General features: G+C 45.4%; 1 protein-coding gene across 1 annotated transcript in view; it reads right to left on the reverse strand.

The window, feature by feature from the left end:
- Positions 1-3241: 3241 nt before the first annotated feature.
- LOC141157714 (uncharacterized) overlaps positions 3242-21463 on the reverse strand; it is a 106056-nt gene continuing 87834 nt past the window's right edge. Inside the window, exons 18-21 of the mRNA XM_073645260.1 lie at positions 5156-8977; positions 4911-5008; positions 4212-4287; positions 3242-3980 (exon numbers count right to left, since the gene is read on the reverse strand). Coding sequence (XP_073501361.1) covers positions 4231-4287; positions 4911-5008; positions 5156-8977 — 3977 coding nt within the window. The 3' untranslated portion in view covers positions 3242-3980; positions 4212-4230. The remainder of the gene's footprint in view (positions 3981-4211; positions 4288-4910; positions 5009-5155; positions 8978-21463) is intronic.

Below are 21463 nucleotides of genomic sequence, written 5' to 3' on the forward strand. Positions count from 1 at the left end.
GTGGACGTGGATGCTGTTTCTTGAGAAACTGCCATAATAAGTGAAAACTGAGAGGAGGGGGCATCTTTACATGCAGTATGGACAGGGGATTGACTTGCACACACAACAGTGGGTTCTATTGCATGCAAAACAGAGGAAGAAGCAGTGGTGACACCCGCTGACACTGCTCGTGGACCCTGGGTTTCGCCCCACAAAGTCGGGTCCTTTGCTGTCATGTGCCTGATCATGCTGGTGGTGGTCAGGCTGGTAGTTTTGTCACCCCTGCTGATGCTGGCATGGCAGGTAGTAAAAATGGCCTTTTTGGGGTTATCAGCAGAGTCTTTAAAAAAATTCCAGACTCTGGAAGACCTACCGCTTGTACTGGCAACGTCCCTCATGTTGGTGTTACGGGGAACGGTTGGTCGCCTTCTGTCTGCGACCACCACACTGCTTCTTCCTGCCTGTTGGGGTACTCTACCTCACTCCCCCTGTGTGCTGCTGGCCTCACTCTGCATGTCCTCCTGCCACGTTGGGTCAGTTACTAGATCATCCACCACCTCCTCCTCATCCACTTGCACACCACGATGCTCCTCCTCACTTCCTGGCAATTGTGTCTCGTCATCGTCCACCTCTTGTGACAAATTGCCAGCGTCGACTTCCTGTGGCCGTGGCTGTTCAAATATTTGGGCATCGCTACATGGGATCTCCTCTTCCACCACTTCAAGCGTAGCAGGCGAGGGGCACAAATATGGAAATGGACCAGTGAACAGCTCTTCAGAGTGTCCGAGTGTGGGATCAATTGCTGTCTGAAGACACTCGGCATGGTGGGAGGAAGGAGCATCAGGGTGAGGAGGAGTATGCGGTCGAGACTCAGGGCTACTAAGAGTTGACCGTGTGGAAGACAGACTGGAGGTGGTGGTGCCCAGGTAACTGGAAGTATTATCTACTATCCAATTAATGACCTGTTCACACTGATCAGTTGGCATTAGTGGTGTTGTTGTGGCTTCCCTAGTAATTTGGTCAAGAAGTGGGAGTGAGAAGATGTGGCTGTTGGTTGTGGCACATTTTCACCTTGGCCACGGCCCCGTCCTCTGCACGCACCATCACCAGAACGTCCAGTTCCACGTCCCTTGCCACGCACCTTGCCCATTGTAAAGGAAGTAAAATAGCTTACACTCGCACTATCAATGGAAAAAGGGTAATAAAAAGTAGATTAGAACCATGGAAGAGGAAAACCACAGTTCTATTTCTCTGGCCTACACCCGACCCTTTTAAACAATCAGAACAATCAGGGAGAAACTATTACTGTTTTTCTTTACGGAAAAAATACCAAAACCTGAATAATAGAGATTTTTTACCGTGAAATGGCAAAACCACAGTTATTGTTTACTGGTATATACCAGACTTTTTAAAATATATATATTAGCAGCTGAATAGTGAGCGACACACTCACACTGGGTTTTTTTAGATACCAAAGGCCCAAAACTGGACACTACAGAGATTTGACCCATAGAACTGCAAAACCACACTGAGATTTGTCGGGCCTACACCAGACTATTTTCAACAGATATATTTTTGTGTCACAACAATCAGGAGACACTACTGTTTTTTTTTACTGCAAAAAATGCGAAAAGCAGGATAATAGAGATTTTTTACCATGGAACAGCAAAAGCACAGTTTTAATTTACTGGTGTATATACCAGACTTTTTTAAATATATAGATTTGCGGCTGAACAGTGAGTGACACACTCAAACTGGGTTTTTTTAGATACCAAAGGCCCAAAACTGGATACTACAGAGATTTGACCTGTAGAACTGCAAAACCACACTGGGATTTGTCGGGCCTACACCAGACTATTTTCAACAGATATATTTTTGTGTCACAACAATCAGGAGACACTACTGTTGTTTTTTTACTGAAAAAAATGCGAAAAGCAGGATAATAGAGATTTTTTACCGTGGAACAGCAAAACCACAGTTTTAATTTACTGGTGTATACCAGACATTTTTAAATATATAGATTTGCAGCTGAACAGTGAGCGACACACTCAAACTGGGTTTTTTTAGATACCAAAGGCCCAAAACTGGATACTACAGAGATTTGACCCGTGGAACTGCAAAACCACACTTCTGTTTCTGTGGCCTATACCAGACTATTTTCAACAGATATATTTGTGTCTGAAAAATCAGAGACACCCTTTTTTGGGGGGGGGGGGGACACAAATAGGTTAATAAGACGGGTATTTGTACAGTGTGAAGGAGGGGAAAAAAAAGAGGATTTAGATGAAAAAAAAGGATTTTTCTGGCCCCCGAGACCTGGAGCTAAGTCCAGCAATTTCAGAAACAGGAGCACAAAGGACTGTAATGTAGCGTTTTCTGGTATAACCACTGCATCTCCTATACAGCCTGCCTGCCTGCCTGATATCTGGGATGGATATTAGTCCTGAGAAGGACTGTTTGTTTTTTCTGGCAGCCTTTACAGACCCTACACTAACTATTTTGCAGTATAAATCTCTCCCTAGCTCAGCAGCGATGTCCCTACACTGTCTAATCCGGAGCGACTGTGTCCAAGATGGCGGCGCCCGGTTTTAAATACTCGAGGTGACGCTGTGCGGCCAGCCAATCACTGTAATGCCCACAAACAACATGGCTGCGGCATTACAGTGACTGGCTGGCAATCCCTGCATGTTCATTGGCTCTGTAAAGAGCGGCAAACATGCAGGGCGGAGACCCGAGCTCCTGCCCGAGTAACCCGGAAACGCTCGGTGCTCACCGAACATCCCGAGTAGCGTGATGCTCGGGCGGGTACCGAGCAGTGTCGAGCATGCTCGCTCAACACTAATACTGAACAAATACTGAACGTGTGAACATGGCCTTAGTCTGTAAAACAACAAACTTCACAAGCTGGTCAAAGCGGGAAAAGTCAATGGTTTCAAAAAGGCTTTGATGCTTTTTTTTTAGAACAAAATCACATTTTTTATTTCGCCTCTCTTCAATGGAGAAGCAAAATAAAAAAAAAGTTGCATTGCATTGTATGTCCAGGTCAACATGAAATTTTGGTAAAAAGTCCTCTTTGAGCATCAAAGCCACCATTAATAGGGAAATTAATGTGAGCTCATCTGATGCTCTGACAAGGTGGAACAAATCCAATTTCTAATAAATCATAGGTTAGTTAAATGTTATGATTTCTGCATGTGTGAATGTGTATATGCATCCAGTCCTTCAGATGGTAATCCAACATTTAATGCCAGATTATAAGAATTTATTGTGCTTCTAGTTTTGATTGTCAGATTTTTTTTATTATTACATATATTTATATATACAAATATCACGTTGCTAACAATAAATCCTTTAAAAAAATAAACCATTCAATAAATAGACATATAAGATAAATAAATGAAGTGCTCATAGGGGTGCTTGGGGTTATTCATAATGTTCAGCAGACGGGCATGATGTTGTATGTAGAAATGAACCATTGTCCTGTTTGTCGTATGATGTATCCTATGTGTGTGATATCTGACCATCCATTGGTAAGGCCAAAATCACTGTAGACATTAGTGCAAATCCACAGACCTTCATTACATTTCTGATACCCCCTGTCCTCCCAGACAACTACCAGTGACCACAGCTATGTGCAGATTACATATGTGCAAAATGTGGTCACCAATACTGGAAATGGCTGGAGGGAGATGGCAGAATCGTGATACAGGGGCTTACTAGGTGATTATAGAGTAGAGGACATACAATAGTGGTCTTCATTCAGTGTTTCTCCAGCTGTGCAACATCTCCTAGAATGGCCGATAGTCACAGACTGTATGGAGATTGCGTCTCTTTGCTGCTGTATTACTAATTTGCAGGTTTTAGATGTAGCAGGATCTCTGGATTAGAAGTCGTTCTTTTACTACAGTTGCAATGATCTTTCAGAAATATTGGACGTCTCTCATTGCACTTTGTCCCTCTTTTCTGGTTTATTGGATGATCAGTGAATTGGGCATCCACATCTGTGCAGGAAAAAAAATTACATCACTGAATAAGATGGATGCAAGACTGATACACCCGCCATTGTCTGTAGAATGGTGCATAAGCATAACTCCCAGCTGTCCTGTATTTTTGGGATATAGCCACATAATGTTTGTCAATGTGGATGAGGCTAGTACAAAGTGCCCAACAATCCTTGATCCTGACACAGTCACGTAGGGCATGTGCAAAGAAGCCAACAGAAATTCTCTTACCGTTGGAAGTGTCAAAACTTTAGGTTGGGATCCCAACATTAGGCAAGGTAAAGGACACAGTAGTGAATCTGGCAGCCTAAAAATCAAAAAATGATATGTATTACACTGGTATGGAAAAGAAAATCTGCAAAACAGCCAGGAACGATCTTTACAACCATTTTGGACCCTGTGCACTTTGCATTTCACATTAATCAGGGAACCCCAGTATTAAATGAAGAGGGCAGTACTAATGATAACTTCTATGTCTTTTTAGGACCATTGCTCATTGCCAACATTCAGAAGCTTCTTTCCTGATCTAGTCCTGCTCACACAGCTGATGGGCTCCGACAATGTATCAGTCTAGATAACAGCTATCAGTTTGGCCTAGGACAGGAGAAAGATTTATACTGCTGCTGTACTTACAGTAGCTTAGAGAATTGTTTAGACTGGATTCATTGTAACAGTTTTTTATGTGAAATATTACATATACTTTCCCTAGACATGAAATACATTTTACAGAACAATTTTGCCATAATTATTATTTTTTTTAATTCAGCAGGTCTGAGCTTTCCTAAAATGGAGAGGATTCTGAGAGGAACCCCCTTTTAGGAAATATGGACAGGTGTTTCTCATAATGAGTAAGGTATCAAATGCTCTCCTAACTAAGCAGGGGGTAATCATCATAATATTTATAGGAGCCCCAGTAATATGTCTACATACCACAATGAAGCATACAGGTACAATAACGATAACGACAATGACCAGAACAATTAGGGCAATTCCAAAAGCAGGGATAGAGGCTGCAGCAGCAGTAATTCCTGTGGAAAAACAAAATGGAGCAAAATTATGTACATAAATAAGAAATGTATATTATCATTATACAATATGTTTTTTTGTTAAGCCAAAATACCTAAAATCAATTACAAAATAGCAGTGCTATGTATCTGTGTTACTGGCCTCTTTACCTTGTGGCTGATTTGATTGAGTTGGAGCTAAACTTTGCGTCGTTGCAGTTCCCGGCGTTGGTGTTGCAGGTCCTGGGGTTGTTGTTACTTGTCCTGTGGTTGTTGTTGCGGGTCCTGTGGTTGTTGTTACTGGTCCAGTGGTTGTTGTTGCGGGTTCTGAGGTGGTGGTTGTAGGGCCTGGGGTTGATGTTGTAGGTCCTGGGGTTGTTGTTGCGGGTCCTGAGGTGGTGGTTGTAGGGCCTGGGGTTGATGTTGTAGGTCCTGTGGTTGTTGTAGGTTTTGGGGCTGTTGTAGGACCGGTGGTTGTTATAGGTTTTGGGGCTGTTGTAGCACCTGGGGTTGTTGTTGCAGGTCCTGTGGTTGTTGTAGGTTCTGGAGTTGTTGTTGGAAGCACTGTGGTTGTTGTTGTGGTTCCTGGGGTTGTTGTTGTGGGTCCTGGGGTTGATGTAGCGGTTCCTGGGGTTGATGTTGCGGGTCCTGGGGTTGTTGTTGCGGGTCCTGAGGTGGTGGTTGTAGGGCCTCGGGTTGATGTTGTAGGTCCTGTGGTTGTTGTAGGTTTTGGGGCTGTTGTAGGACCTGTGGTTGTTATAGGTTTTGGGGCTGTTGTAGCACCTGGGGTTGTTGTTGCAGGTCCTGTGGTTGTTGCAGGTTCTGGAGTTGTTGTTGGAAGCACAGTGGTTGTTGTTGTGGTTCCTGGAGTTGTTGTTGTGGGTCCTGAGGTTGATGTTGCGGGTCCTGGGGTTGATGTTGTGGGTCCTGGGGTGGTGGTTGTAGGGCCTGGGGTTGATGTTGTAGGTCCTGTGGTTGTTGTAGGTTTTGGGGCTGTTGTAGGACCTGTGGTTGTTATAGGTTTTGGGGCTGTTGTAGGACCTGGGGTTGTTGTTGCTGGTCCTGTAGTTGTTGTAGGTTCTGGAGTTGTTGTTGGAAGCACTGTGGTTGTTGTTGTGGTTCCTGGGGTTGTTGTTGTGGGTCCTGGGATTGTTGTTGTTACAAGTATTGGGGTTATTGTAGTTACTGGGGTTGTTGGAAGCTCTGTGGCTGTTGTTGCAGGTCCTGGGGTTGTTGTAGGTCCTGGGATTGTTGTTGTTGCAGGTCCTGAGGTTGTTGTTTCAGGTCCTGTGGTTGTTGTTGCTGATCCTGGGGTTGTTGTTGCTGGTCCTGGGGTTGTTGTGGGTCGTGGGGTAGATGTTCGGGGCTTTGGGGTTGATGTTGCGAGTCCTGAGGTTGATGTTGCGGGTCCTGGGGTTGATGTTGCGAGTCCTGGGGTTGATGTTGTGAGTCCTGGGGTAGTTGTTATAGGTCCTATGGTAGTTGTTATAGGTCCTGTGGTTGTTGTTGCTGGACCTGTGGTTGTTGTTGTGGGTCCCGTTGTTGTTGCAGGTCCTGTGGTTGTTGTTACTGGTCCAGTGGTTGTTGTTGCGGGTCCTGAGGTGGTGGTTGTAGGGCCTGGGGTTGATGTTGTAGGTCCTGTGGTTGTGGTAGGTTTTGGAGCTGTTGTAGCACCTGTGGTTGTTATAGGTTTTGGGGCTGTTGTAGCACCTGGGGTTGTTGTTGCAGGTCCTGTGGTTGTTGTAGGTTCTGGAGTTGTTGTTGGAAGCACTGTGGTTGTTGTTGTGGTTCCTGGGGTTGTTGTTGTGTGTTCTGGGGTTGATGTTGTGGGTCCTGGAGTTGATGTTGCGGGTCCTGGGGTTGTTGTTGCGGGTCCTGAGGTGGTGGTTGTAGGTCCTGGGGTTGATGTTGTAGGTCCTGTGGTTGTTGTAGGTTTTGGGGCTGTTGTAGGACCCGTGGTTGTTATAGGTTTTGGGGCTGTTGTAGGACCTGGGGTTGTTGTTGCAGGTCCTGTGGTTGTTGTAGGTTCTGGAGTTGTTGTTGGAAGCACTGTGGTTGTTGTTGTGGTTCCTGGGGTTGTTGTTGTGGGTCCTGGGGTTGATGTTGCGGGTCCTGGGGTTGTTGTGGGTCCTGGGGTTGATGTTGCGGGTCTTGGGGTTGATGTTGCGAGTCCTGGGGTAGTTGTTATAGGTCCTATGGTAGTTGTTATAGGTCCTCTGGTTGTTGTTGCTGGACCTGTGGTTGTTGTTGCGGGTCCCGTTGTTGTTGCAGGTCCTGTGGTTGTTGTTACTGGTCCAGTAGTTGTTATTGCGGGTCCTGAGGTGGTGGTTGTAGGGCCTGGGGTTGATGTTGTAGGTCCTGTGGTTGTGGTAGGTTTTGCGGCTGTTGTAGCACCTGTGGTTGTTATAGGTTTTGGGGCTGTTGTAGTACCTGGGGTTGTTGTTGCAGGTCCTGTGGTTGTTGTAGGTTCTGGAGTTGTTGTTGGAAGCACTGTGGTTGTTGTTGTGGTTCCTGGGGTTGTTGTTGTGGGTCCTGGGGTTGATGTTACGGGTCCTGGGGTTGATGTTGCGGGTCCTGGGGTTGTTGTTGCGGGTCCTGAGGTGGTGGTTGTAGGGCCTGGGGTTGATGTTGTAGGTCCTGTGGTTGTTGTAGGTTTTGGGGCTGTTGTAGGACCCGTGGTTGTTATAGGTTTTGGGGCTGTTGTAGGACCTGGGGTTGTTGTTGCAGGTCCTGGAGTTGTTATTGGAAGCACTGTGGTTGTTGTTGTGGTTCCTGGGGTTGTTGTTGTGGGTCCTGGGGTTGATGTTGCGGGTCCTGGGGTTGTTGTGGGTCCTGGGGTTGATGTTGCGGGTCTTGGGGTTGATGTTGCGAGTCCTGGGGTAGTTGTTATAGGTCCTATGGTAGTTGTTATAGGTCCTCTGGTTGTTGTTGCTGGACCTGTGGTTGTTGTTGCGGGTCCCGTTGTTGTTGCAGGTCCTGTGGTTGTTGTTACTGGTCCAGTAGTTGTTGTTGCGGGTCCTGAGGTGGTGGTTGTAGGGCCTGGGGTTGATGTTGTAGGTCCTGTGGTTGTGGTAGGTTTTGCGGCTGTTGTAGCACCTGTGGTTGTTATAGGTTTTGGGGCTGTTGTAGTACCTGGGGTTGTTGTTGCAGGTCCTGTGGTTGTTATAGGTTCTGGAGTTGTTGTTGGAAGCACTGTGGTTGTTGTTGTGGTTCCTGGGGTTGTTGTTGTGGGTACTGGGGTTGATGTTGCGGGTCCTGGGGTTGATGTTGCGGGTCCTGGGGTTGTTGTTGCGGGTCCTGAGGTGGTGGTTGTAGGGCCTGGGGTTGATGTTGTAGGTCCTGTGGTTGTTGTAGGTTTTGGGGCTGTTGTAGCACCTGTGGTTGTTATAGGTTTTGGGGCTGTTGTAGTACCTGGGGTTGTTGTTGCAGGTCCGGTGGTTGTTGTAGGTTCTGGAGTTGTTGTTGGAAGCACTGTGGTTGTTGTTGTGGTTCCTGGGGTTGTTGTTGTGGGTCCTGGGGTTGATGTTGCGGGTCCTGGGGTTGATGTTGCGGGTCCTGGGGTTGATGTTGCAGGTCCAGGGATTGTGGTAGTTGGAGGTTCAGTACTGGTGGGAGCCTGTGTGGTAGTTGGAGGCTCAGTGCTGGTGGGAGCCTGTGTGGTAGTTGGAGGTTCAATGCTGGTGGGAGGCTGTGGGGTAGTTGAAGGCTCAGTGTTGGTGGTAGACATTGTGGTAGTCAGAAGGACAGTGCTGGTGAGAGGCTGCATGGTAGTCGGAGACACTGTGCTGGTGGGAGGCTGTCTGGTAGTCGGAGGTTCAGTGCTGGTGGTAGGTTGTATGGTAGTTGGAGACTCAGTGTTGGTAGGATGCTGCGTGGTAGTTGGAGGCTCAGTGCTGGTGGGAGGCTGTGTGGTAGTTAGAGGCTGTGCGGTAGTTGTTGCTGGTCTTGTGGTTGTTTGTTCTGTGTTCGGTTCCATAGTGGGTACTGTTGCTTCTGCATAAATAGAAAAATTGACATTTACAAACTGTTCTGCTCCTTTTCTTATTTGTGGATCTCACGATAAAATCTCCATGAATCTCATCCTGGATTATAGAAAGAATTAGCACATATGATTCCTAGATTTACTCACCAATTACTGACATGTTCACAATTTATTTCATTGCTGGAGCTATGAGAAGACTTTGTATTGCCTTAGGTTATTTTCACATTGTAGCTAACTTTTTTGTCTTTCTGATGATTTAGGATAAAAGCCAAGCCAGAATCTCAATTTGCAGACAGTGTTTCGGATATTGCCCCTCATCAGTGCAATTTGCTTCTTCTAATAGATGGCACTACAGTTTAAGTCTTCTTCCTCTCCAAAGAGGTTATTTGCATATTTTATTCCCAAAGGAGGGTACAAGTTTCCTCACTCTGATATGCTAGGCCTGGCTTGTCACGCTCCACAAGAAGAAACATTACCCCTTAGATCTGTCACGCAAGGAGTGGGAAAGACTTAGTGCAACACAAAGGGAAGAGGGAAAGGGAGCCCAGACTCCAGGGAAATGGGAGAGCGGAGACCTCCTAGGTAGACCTAATATCACCCTGTCTCCAGTAACGTCCCTATATTAGTTCTTCACCAATCGCCGCACGCGTACCTCGCCCTGCCTTTCCTTGGCGTTTGGCCCTGGCTAGGGAAGGGAGGGGATGAGCGCTAGTCGATACCCACTGACCACTACAGACAACAGGGGGGAACAAACAAGGGAAAATCGCCTAGCTTTAGACGACGCCAGACAAATGTGCACACGTCCTCTAGCACCAGAGAGAAAGAAGTACTGCTCTTGCTCAAGGCTTCACAAGGGAACATGTGAATATTGCCAGTACCTCCCTCTGACACACAGCAGGTATTTGTATATCCAGGCCAGGGTGTTAATTAGCCAGAGTAAGGTAGCCGCTAGGTCCTAGAGAGACAGCTTCAAGAAGGTGTCTGTCATGCCAAACGAAGAGATCTCTTGCAACCAGCTGCAGGACAACTGTCTGTCAGTTCTGACACACCCGTGACAAGATCCCAGTGTTAAGCCTCTCTCCCAGCCAAATCAGATGTCATACTTTGCACTGACAAGGTGGAATACGCCAAAACATTGTGTCTGCAAATTGAGATTCTGGTTTTTCTTTTATCCTAAGTTATATGGCAAGGCTCGTTAAAGGGTTGGTATTGACTTTTGCTACTTCCAATAGGTGGCACTCGAGTTTAATTACTCTTCCTCTCTGAGGATTAATTTGCATATTTTTCTTATTTTTTATATTTTTTACTTCTTTTCACTGCTTCCGGCTTTGAAAAGCGGCTGGAAGAAGTGTCCTGACCATTCTTAAGGTGGTTTTCGTTTGGAAGCTGCCACTATTTAATATATAAAATTTAAAAAAAAGACATCCAAAAAGACATTGGAAAAGACGCTCAGAAAAAACACAGTCAGCATGGTCCTGAGGAGTCTTTTGCTATGTGAATGCTGCTGTTGTCGTCAACATTTAATTAGTTAAACATCAGCAAACAGAGATAGCTGCTGCTGCTGCTGCTGTTACAGGTGTATGCTGGCAATGTAACACAGCCGGCATCTGCCCAATATGGTGCAAACTCCACTCCTGAGTCTGCTCCATACAGTGGGGAAAAAGTATTTAGTCAGCCACCAATTGTGCAAGTTCTCCCACTTAAAAAGATGAGAGAGGCCTGTATTTGACATCATAGGTCGACCTCAACTATGAGAGACAAAATGAGAAAACAAATCCTGAAAATCACATTGTCTGATTTGGAAAGAATTTTTTTTCAAATTTTGGTGGAAAATAAGTATTTGGTCAATTAAAAACTAGCAAGATTTCTGGCTCTCACAGACCTGTAACTTCTTCTTTAAGAGGCGCCTCTGTCCTCCACTCATTACCTGTGGTACTGGCACCGGTTTGAACTTGTTAGCAGTATAAAAGGCACCTGTCCGCAACCTCAAACAGTCACACTCCAAACTCCACTATGGTGAAGACCAAAGAGCTGTCGAAGGACACAAGAAACAAAATAGTAGCCCTGCACCAGGCAAGCAGCTTGGTGTGAAGAAATTAACTGTGGGAGCAATAATTAGAAATGGAAGACATACAAGACCACTGATAATCTCCCTCTGGGGCTCCACACAAGATCTCACCCTGTGGGGTCAAAATGATCTCAAGAACGGTGAGCAAAAATCCCAGAAACAAATGGGGGGACCTAGTGAATGACTTGCAGAGAGCTGGGACCAACATTACACAGGCTACCATCAGTAACACACTACGCCGCCAGGGACTCAGATCCAGCAGTGCCAGACGTGTCCCCCTGCATAAGCCATTACATGTTCGGGCCCATCTGAAGTTTGCTAGAGAGCATTTGGATGATCCAAAAGACTATTGGGAGAATGTCATATGGTCAGATGAAACTGTTGAACTGTTGGTAGAAACACAACTCGGCATGTTTGGAGGAAAGAATGAAGAAAGAATGCTGAGTTGCATCCACAGAACACTATACCTACTGTGAAGCATGGGGTAGCAACATCATGCTTTGGGGCTGTTTCTCTGCTAAGGGACCAAGACGACTGATCCGTGTACATGAAAAAATGAATGGGGCCATGTATCGTGAGATTTTGAGTGCAAACCTCCTTCCATCAGCAAGGGCATTGAAGATGAAACGTGCCTGGGTCTTTCAGCATGACAATGATCCCAAGCACACCGCCAGGGCAATGAAGGAGTGGCTTCGTAAGAAGCATTTCAAGGTCCTGGAGTGGCCTAGCCAGTCTCCAGATCTAAACCCTATAAAAAACCTTTGGAGGGAGTTGAAAGTCTGTGTTGCCCAGCGACAGCCCCAAAACATCAGTGCTCTAGAGGAGATCTGCATGGAGGAATGGGCCAATATACCAGCAACATTGTGTGCCAACCTTGTGAAGACTAACAGAAAATGTTTGACCTCTGTCATTACCAACAAAGGATATATAACAAAGTATTGAGATGAACTTTTGGTGGAAAATAAGTATATGATCAATTACAAAAATTTAAAAAAAAATTACTTTCCAATTCAGACAATGTGATTTTCAGGATTTGTTTTCTCATTTTGTCTCTCAAAGCTCAGGTCTACCTATGATGTAAATTACAGGCCTCTCTCATCTTTTTAAGTGGGCGAACTTGCACAATTGGTGGCTGACTAAATACTTTTTTTCCAAACTGTACACATGCACCCTGACTGTGACATACACCTACGTAAAGGTGTGCATATGTGCAAAGCGGTTAATAACTTGGCACAAAAATAAACCATTTATATTTTTCATTAACACTTAAGGAAATATCGTTAATGCATTGGATTTTCTTTGAAAGATTCTTAATACTTATTCTATACCTGCCTGATGAAGGGACCTTTGTTCTCTGAAACTCGTCTGAATAGTCTGAAAAAAGTGCATAAAACTGCTAAAAAAGAAATTAACATATGCACTGCAATGCCAAAATAATGTGCACACTAAGTCTTTTTGAGCTTCTTTCAACTACTTCAAGCTTCGAAAGCCACAAAGCAGTTACAGCCTTAAATGTGCAGCAAAAGACACCAAAAAGAAGCTCGAGTAAAAACACCACCTGCATTTTCCAGAAACATCTTCCAATTGCAAAACTCAGCAGGTACTGTTGTCTAAAAGACGCTGTTTGCATATATCCAGAGGCTGCATTTTACATGAAAATATCTACATAGATTCTTTTAAACAATGCGGTATCATATTATTTGTTTACTGTATATCTGGAAGCTTTTGAAAATAGAGACCCGAAGGACTCCTGGTAGAGGCAGCTAGCCTCGTGGGTGCCCTGTGTGTCCATGCTTCATCCTCACCTCTCCGTGTTTTCACAGTTCTGGGCGCCACTGCAGGACTTTCTGGCAGCGCCCAGGAGTGATGATTAGTGTTGAGCGAGCATGCTCGACACTGCTCGGTACTCGCCCGAGCATCTCACTACTCGGGATGCTCGGCGAGCACCAAGCATTTTCAGGTTACTTGGGCGGGAGCTCGGGTCTCCGCCCTGCATGTTTTGCGCTCTTTACAGAGCCAATGAACATGCAGGGATTGCTAGCCAGCCACTGTAATGCCGCAGCCATGTTGGTTGTGGGCATTACAGTTATTGGCTGGCCGCACAGCGTCACCTCAAGTATTTAAAACCGGGCGCCGCCATCTTGGACACAGTCGCTCCGGATCAGACAGTGTAGGGAGAGAGCTGCTGAGCTAGGGAGAGATTTATACTGCGAAATAGGTAGTGTAGGGTCTCTAAAGCCTGCAAAATCAAACAAACAGTCCTTCTGAGAACTAATATCCATCCCAGATATCAGGCAGGCAGGCTGTATAGGAGACGCAGTGGTTATACCAACAAACACTGCATTACAGTCCAGTGTGCTGCTGCTGCTCAAATTGCTAGACTTAGCCCCAGGTCTCAGGGGTCAGGAAAAATCCTTTTTTTTCATATAAATTCTCTTCTTTTTTTTCCCTCAGTCAGACTATACAAATACCAGTCTTATTAAACTTTTGGTATCCCCCCCCCCTAAAAAAAAAATTGAGTGTGTCTGTGAGTGTTCAGACACAAATATATCTGTTTAAAAGAGTCTGGTTTCGGCCAGATAACTAGAACTATGGTTTTGCAGTTCCATGGTTCAAATCTCTGTATTATCCACTTTTTTGCCTTTTTTCCATAAAATAAAACAGTTTGAGTGTCTCCCTGACTGCTCAGACACAAATATATCTATTTAAAAAAGTCTGGTATACGCCAGAAAATTAGAACTGTGGTTTTCCTCTTCCACGGTTCAAATCTGGGTGTTATCCACCTTTTTGCTTTTTTTCCATAAGAAAAAAACAGTTTGAGTGTCTAGCTGACTGTTCAGACACAAATATATCTGTTTAAAAGATTCTGGGGTAGGCCAGAGAAATAGAACTGTGGTTTTCCTCTTCCACGGTTCTAATCTCCTTTTTATTACCCTTTTGTCATTGATAGTGCAAGTGTAAGCTATTTTACTTCATTTACAAAGGGCAAGGCGCATGGCAAGGGACGTGGAACTGGACGTTCTGGTGATGGTGCTTGCAGAGGACGGGGCCGTGGCCAAGGAGAAAATGTGCCACAACCAACAGCCACATCTTCTCACTTCCAGTTCTTGATCGAATTACTAGGGAAGCACACAACAACACCACTAATGCCAAATGATCAGTGTGAACAGGTTATTAATTGGATAGAAGATAATACTTCCAGGTCACCTGGGCACCACCACCTCCGGTCTGTCTTCCACACGGTCAAGTCTTAGTAGCCATGAGTCTCGACCGCATACTCCTCCTCACCCTGATGCTCCTTCCTCCCACCATGCCGAGTGTCGTCAGACAGCAACTGATCCCACAGTTGGACACTCTGAAGAGCTGTTCACTTGTCAATTTCCATATTTGGGCCCCTCGCCTGCTCCGCTTGAAGTGGTGAAAGAGGAGATCCCATGTAGAGATGGCCAAATAATTGAACAGCCATAGCCACAGGAAGGCGACACTGGCAATTTGTCACAAGAGGTGGACGATGACGAGACACAATTGCCACGAAGTGAGGAGGAGGACCGTGGTGCGGAAGTGCAAGAGGAGGAGGTGGTGGATGATCTAGTAACTGACCCAACGTGGCAGGAGGACATGCTAAGCGAGGCCAGCAGCACACAGGGGGAGGGAGGCAGAGTACCCCAACAGGCAGGAAGAAGCAGTGTGGTGGGCGCAGACAGAAGGCGGGCAACCGTTCCCTGTAACATCAACACGAGGGACGTTGCCAGTAGTGTTGAGCGAGCACTAAAATGCTCGAGTGCTCGAAGCTCGGGCCGAGCTCACCGTGATACTCGGGTGCTCGACCCGAACAATGAGCTCAATGTTAGTCTATGGGAGACCCGAGCATTTTTGCGGCGGCACCCCCAGCAGTCTGTAGAAAGCCTAAAAAGTGCCCAAAACGATAGTGACAGTGCTCAAATGACATGGGGACAGCATGGGGGATCGCCCCAGGAAGCATTTCTGACCCCCAGGTCACTGTTGTCAACAACGTGGTCAGAGGTATTAAGCCACTTTTACGGGCTCACAAATAAAAGTTCAAAAACGAAACTGAAACTGTTTTCCTGTGAAATATGTTAAGGAGCATCCTTTCCAGGGTAAAGACTTGTGTATAAGGTAAAATAAATATCCAAAAACAAAAATACTCCTCCACACCTTGGGCTATGTTCACAAGTAGCACTTTTGTATTGCTTTCAACCGTGACAAATGCATTCACCGGGAAATGTCATTTTAACATTTTACAACCTTATCCGGCCATGTGCTGTGTGACACATGCATACAGTGCTGAAAAGACATGGGAACAGCATGGGGAAGACCCCTGGAAGCATCTCTGACACCCAGGTCACTGCCTAAAAGTGTGCCCATCAGAAGTGATCCTTGCCGCATCAGAAGATGCAGACTTGCAACTATCCCCGTGCATGTCCTTGTCTATCTAGGATGGATATTAGTCCTCAGAAGGACTGTTTGTTTGATTTTGCAGGCTTTAGAGACCCTACACTACCTATTTCGCAGTATAAATCTCTCCCTAGCTCAGCAGCACTCTCCCTATACTGTCTGATCCAGAGCGACTGTGTCCAAGATGGCGGTGCCCGGTTTTAAATACTCGAGGTGACGCTGTGTGGCCAGCCAATCACTGTAATGCCCAAAACCAACATGGCTGCGGCATTACAGTGACTGGCTAGCAATCCCTGCATGTTCATTGACTCTGTAAAGAGCGCCAAACATGCAGGGCGGAGACCCGAGCTCCCGCCCGAGTAACCCAAAAATGCTCGGTGCTCGCCGAACATCCCAAGTAGTGAGATGCTCAGGCGAGTACTGAGCAGTGACGAGCATCCTCGCTCAACACTAATAGAAACATGTCAGTCACATATACAATAAGTACAGTGACAGTGTTGGTTACTGTACTTGTCATTTAGTGTTAAAGTAAAGGATTTAAAAAAAAAAAAAATTGGCGTGGGGTTCTCCATAATTTTAGTCTCTAGCAGAGGTTAAGCAGACGGCTAGGGCAGATGTTTGAAGCCTGGGAAGGGGGTAATATCCACAGAGCTTCCCAGGCTACTAATATCAGCCCCCAGGTGAATACCTAGCCTTTACTAACTATTAAAATGGGGGACCCAAAAAAAATGACATGGGGTCCCCTTTATTTTAATAGCTAGCAAAGGCTAGGCAGACAGCTGGGGGCTGATATTAATAGCCCAGGAAGGGTGCCATGAATATTGGCCCCCTCCCAGGCTAGAAACACCAGCCGTCAGCCGCCCCAGAAATGGCGCATCCATAGGATTCTGTTTGGTGTGTCATAATGAGCTATTAGTGCATTTTTGATGTTGCAGAATTTCTGCACCTATTTTTTTAAATTAGTTTACTTGCGTTTTTTCATTGCATTTTTGTGTGTTTTTTTAATGTGCGTTTTTATCATGTTTTTGACGCTGTGTTTTTTGTCTCTGTTTGGTGTATCATGATTTAAATAAAGCTGCTTTGTTTTTAATACTTCTTGCTTTTTGCTTTGACAAACCATTATTGCTATACCTAGGTGCGGATTACAAGCGTCTTTGATGCGTTTCCGCTGTGGAAACGCAGTAAAAGCACACATATACTTTTTCGCTGCTGATTTTCTGCATGTAATGTATGTCTATAGGGGAAAACAGTGTACTCACAAGAGAAATTGCTATTCTCCAGATTTTAAAAATGCATCGCAGGTCAGTTAACGCAGTATTAGGCTATGTGCCCACGATGCAGAAATGAAGCAGAAAATTTCTGCAGCATTTCTGCATCTCCCTGGCAGAAAAAACGCATGCAGATTGTGCATGCGTTTTTCCTGCAGAATACATGCGGATCCACATGCGGATTCACATGCGTTTCTGCATGCAGATTGACAAGCGCTTTCCAGGCGATAGCATCACTTGGAAAGTGCTTGACAACTAGGTCACACTGTATAAATCCATGCAAACGGCATGGATTTATACAGTGTGAACCGTAAAAATGAAAACAAATAAAGCTATACTCACCCCCGAGGCCCCGGTGTGTGCTGCAGCGCTCGTTCCTGTCTGGTTCCCGGCTGCCGGCATATCGCGAGACACAGCGGTGAAGGGCCTGCGGTCACATGACTGTGACGTCACCGCAGGTCCTCAAGCGATGCCGGCATTCAGAGAAAAGCCTTCGGACAGGTGAGTATAAACTTTATTTGTTATTTTATTATTTTTTTACAGGTAGAATGGTACCCAGGTCTGGATGAGAGTCTCCTCTCCTCCAGACCTGGGTACCATCCGCACATAGAGACGCATAGAAGCCGCTTGTACAAATGTACAGTCGCGGTTTCTATGCGTTTCAATGCAAGTCAATGGCGGGAGTTCCGCTGCGCTTCCGCAAAATTAAATGACATGCTGCGGATTTTTGTACGCAGCATAAACGGTGCAGAAAAATCCGCAGCATGTGCATAGAACATGCGGAATCCCCTTGGGGACCATGGGGTGCGGATTACCTAGCGTTTAACAAGCGTTTCCGCTGCGGAAATTCCGCAGCATAAACGCTTGAAAAACGCTACGTGGGCACCCAGCCTTAACCCCTTCATGATTGGAGGATTTTCCGTTTTTGAGTTTTCGTTTTTTGCTCCCCTTCTTCCCAGAGCCATACCTTTTATATTTTTGGTCAAAATGGCTTATTTTTTGCAGCACGAGTTGTACTTTTAAATGCCATCACTGATTTTACCATATCGTGTACTGAAAAATGGGAAAAAAGTTCCAAGTGAGGTGAAATTGCGAAAAAAAATGCAATTCCACAGTTTTTTTTTACCACGTTCACTGAATGCTAAAACTGACCTGCCATTATTATTCTCTAGGTTATTACAAGTTCATAGACACCAAACATGTATAGGTTCTCTTTTATTTACGTCATGAAAAAAAAAATCCAAAGTTGTTAAAAAAAAAAAAATGGCGCCATATTCAGAGACCCAAAGCGTCTCCATTTTTCGGGATCTTGGGCCGGGAGAGGTCTTACTTTTTGCATGCCGGGCTAATGTTTTTAACCATTTTGGGGTAGATCCGATGTTTTGATCGCCCGTTATTGCTTTTTATGGCGACAAAAAAAACGTAACTCTGGCATTTGGAATTTTTTCTCGTTACGCTGTTTACCGATCGGATTAATTCTTTTTTTATATTGATAGATCGAGCGATTTTGAACTCGGCGATACCAAATATGTGTATGTGGGGTTTATTTTTTATTATTTTATTTTGAATGAAGCAAATGGGGTTGATTTAAACTTTTATATTTTTTACATTTTTTTAATATTTATAAAAACTTTTTTTTACACTTGTTGCTTGCTTCTATAGTCTCTATAGGAGACTAGAAGCAGCAACTGTCTGATCGCCTCTGCTACATAGAGGCGATGAGCAGATCACCTCTATGTAGCCGAAATGCTCCTGTGCTATGAGCGCCGACCACTAGGTAGCGCTCATAGCAATCTTTACATGACAACCAGTGGGGTCTACTGCAGACCCCAGGTTGTCATGCCCATGCATTCTTGACCGGCTATCACGTGGCGGAGTCACCGATGGGCGGGGTAAGTGATGCGCTTCCGGCGTGGCGCTGTTAAATGCCTCTGTCAGAGATTGACAGCGGCATTTAACTAGTTAACAGCTGCGGGTGGATCGCTGTATAAATCAGCTGACATGTGCCTAGTTCAGTGAGGGCTCAGTGCCGGAGCCCGCGCTGAAGAGGGGGTGCCAAAGTGATACGTACTATTACATAGCACGTCGGAAAGGGGTTAATGTTACATGCACGCCGCCTAAGTTCAGATAGGGGCGAGACCGGTTACATGAATTCGTTGGAATCCTGGGGGAACAGTTACTCAGGGCAATCATAGGTTGCAGCTTATCTCAGGCACACATAGATTCAGTTGCTGACCAGACACCTTTAACAAGAGTCTTCATAAACGGTAGAACAGTAACATTTAACCCATTAATGACACATGACGTATTAGTATGTCCTGTGTCATCACACCCGGTTCAGTGAGGGCTCCGGCGGTGAGCCCGCACTGAACTTGGCACATGTAAGCAGATTATTACAGCTGACATGTGTCGGCAACAGCCGCGGGTGGAATCAGATCTCTGATAGCGGCATTTAACATCGCCGCGCCGGAAGCGTGTCACTTGCTCCGCCCATCGGTGACCCCGTCACGTGATCGCGGGTCACCAATGGGTCGGCACTCGGCATGACAACCCTGGGTCTGTTTTTTTTAGAAAACTTTGGATTTTTTTTTCACCACTTAAATAAAAAAGAACCTATACATGTTTGGTGTCTACGAACTCGTAATGACTTGGAGAATAAGAATGGCAGGACAGTTTTAGCATTCAGTGAACATGGTAAAAAAAATTTTAAAAAACATCTGTGGTACAGCATTTTTTTGCAATTTCACCGCACTTGGAATTTTTGTCCCGTTTTCCAGTACACGATATGGTAAAACTAGTAATGGCGTTTAAAAGTACAACTCGTCCCGCAAAAAATAAGCCCTCACATGGCCATATTGTCCAAAAAATAAAAACGCTATGGCTCTGGGAACAATGGGAGCAAAAAACTAAAATGCAAAAACGGAAAATCCCAAGGTCGTGAAGGGGTTTTAATGAGGCACGGCCTGTGCAAAGCAAATGTCTCTTTGAGCAACAGGCTCCAGTAATAATAGTACAGTCTCCTTTGCAGCACAGCAGTACACAGTCTATTATCAAGTAGCACAGGACAACACAGTTTTAATGCATACACAACCACAGGCTTTTCCTTCACAAGGACTCAATAGTACACAGCATTCTTTATCCTGCATGGAGATGGAGGGGGGAAGGGTGTGATGAGGGAGATGATCTCTATGACAGGCTTCCTTCCAGTCCTTATCTTCACACTGAAGATAATACTCCACACTGTTAGCTCAGGGAGTCTAACTGACCTTTGTTTAGCTTCCCTTCTGACCCAAATTCTGTTCCCTTGCCTTCTGTGAGATACAGATCATAAGCCACCTTTCTCTGGTTCTGGCCAGACAGTAAACAAATTCCCCACAATCCCCCTAGGGCTCTGCTAAAACACTTCCCTTCTCCTGTTACTGTGTTAACCCCTCTAGTTGCTGGATGCTTCTGGAGCATAACACTTCCTGTCTCCTGTGCTTGTGTTACTTCTAATAGCTGCTGAATGCATGTCACACCCTGCAACAGTACTACTTCTGCATGTCACACCCTGCAACAGCACTACTTCTGCATGTCACACCCTGCAACAGCACTACTTCTGCATGTCACACTCTGCAACAGCACTACTTCTGAATATCACATTAAAAAGAAGCACAGTGGGTGAAAGATATCTATAAATACCATTTACTTTGCTACAACTGTAAAAGGCTGCATTTTTGATGCAGCAAAACACGCAGCATTAAAAATGAACGAAAAGTTAATTGTGGAAACATAGCCTAAGGCTGTGTTCACACGATGCGTATTTCATGCGTTTCCGCGGCGTTTTTGCAGTTGCGTAAACGCCGCGGAAACGCATGAAAAACGCATGGTAGAAGGGAAGCAATGTTCCCCAATGGAAATCCGCATGTGCTGTGCCCATGATGCGGATTTTTCCGCAGCGTTAACGCTGCGGTCAAAAATCCGCAGCATGTCAATTAATTTTGCGGAAACGCGGCGATTTCGCCGCCATTGACTTGCATTAGAACGCGCCAATTCCGCAAGACTGCATCTGTACTTGCGTAATTGGTGCGTTCTAATGTGCGGATGGTACCCGGGTGTGGAGGAGAGGAGAGTCTCATCCACACCCAGGTACCATTAAAAAAGCTGTAAAAAGAAGAATAAAATAAAAAATAAATGTATTCTTACCTTCTGTCGGCCCGCACAGCGCTCCCGCTTGGTTCCCGGCACTTGCAGTGAGTTGTAGGACCTGCGGTGACGTCAGAGTCATGTGACGGGTCACGTGACGCTGACGTCGGCAGGTCTTTCAATTCAAAGTTGCCGGCAGCCGGGAGAACGGAGTGAGCAGGACAGCGCGGGCCATCGGAGGTAAGTATATACACTCTCTCGGTTCACACTGTATAAATCCATGCTGTTTGCATGGATTTATATAGTGTGACCTAGTTATCAAGCACTTTCCAGGTGATGCTAACATTGCCTGGAAAGCGCTTGTCAATCTGCATGCGGAAACGCATGTGAATCTGCATGTGGATCCGCATGTATTCTGCAGGAAAAACGCATGCACAATCTGCATGCGTTTTTTCTGCCAGGGAGATGCAGAAATGATGCAGAAATTTTCTGCTTCATTTCTGCATCGTGTGCACATACCCTAAGTGTGACTTTTTTTAGTTGAGCAGAAACTCTCCAAAAACTTCAAAGTGTTCAAAAACCAGGAGTTTTGATTAGCTAGATAATTTGCTCTGAAAATT

The sequence above is a fragment of the Phyllobates terribilis genome, unplaced genomic scaffold, assembly GCF_046119375.1.
Source record: "Phyllobates terribilis strain yellow unplaced genomic scaffold, ASM4611937v1 Scaffold_8__6_contigs__length_399053987, whole genome shotgun sequence".
NCBI classification, from domain to species: Eukaryota; Metazoa; Chordata; class Amphibia; order Anura; family Dendrobatidae; genus Phyllobates; species Phyllobates terribilis.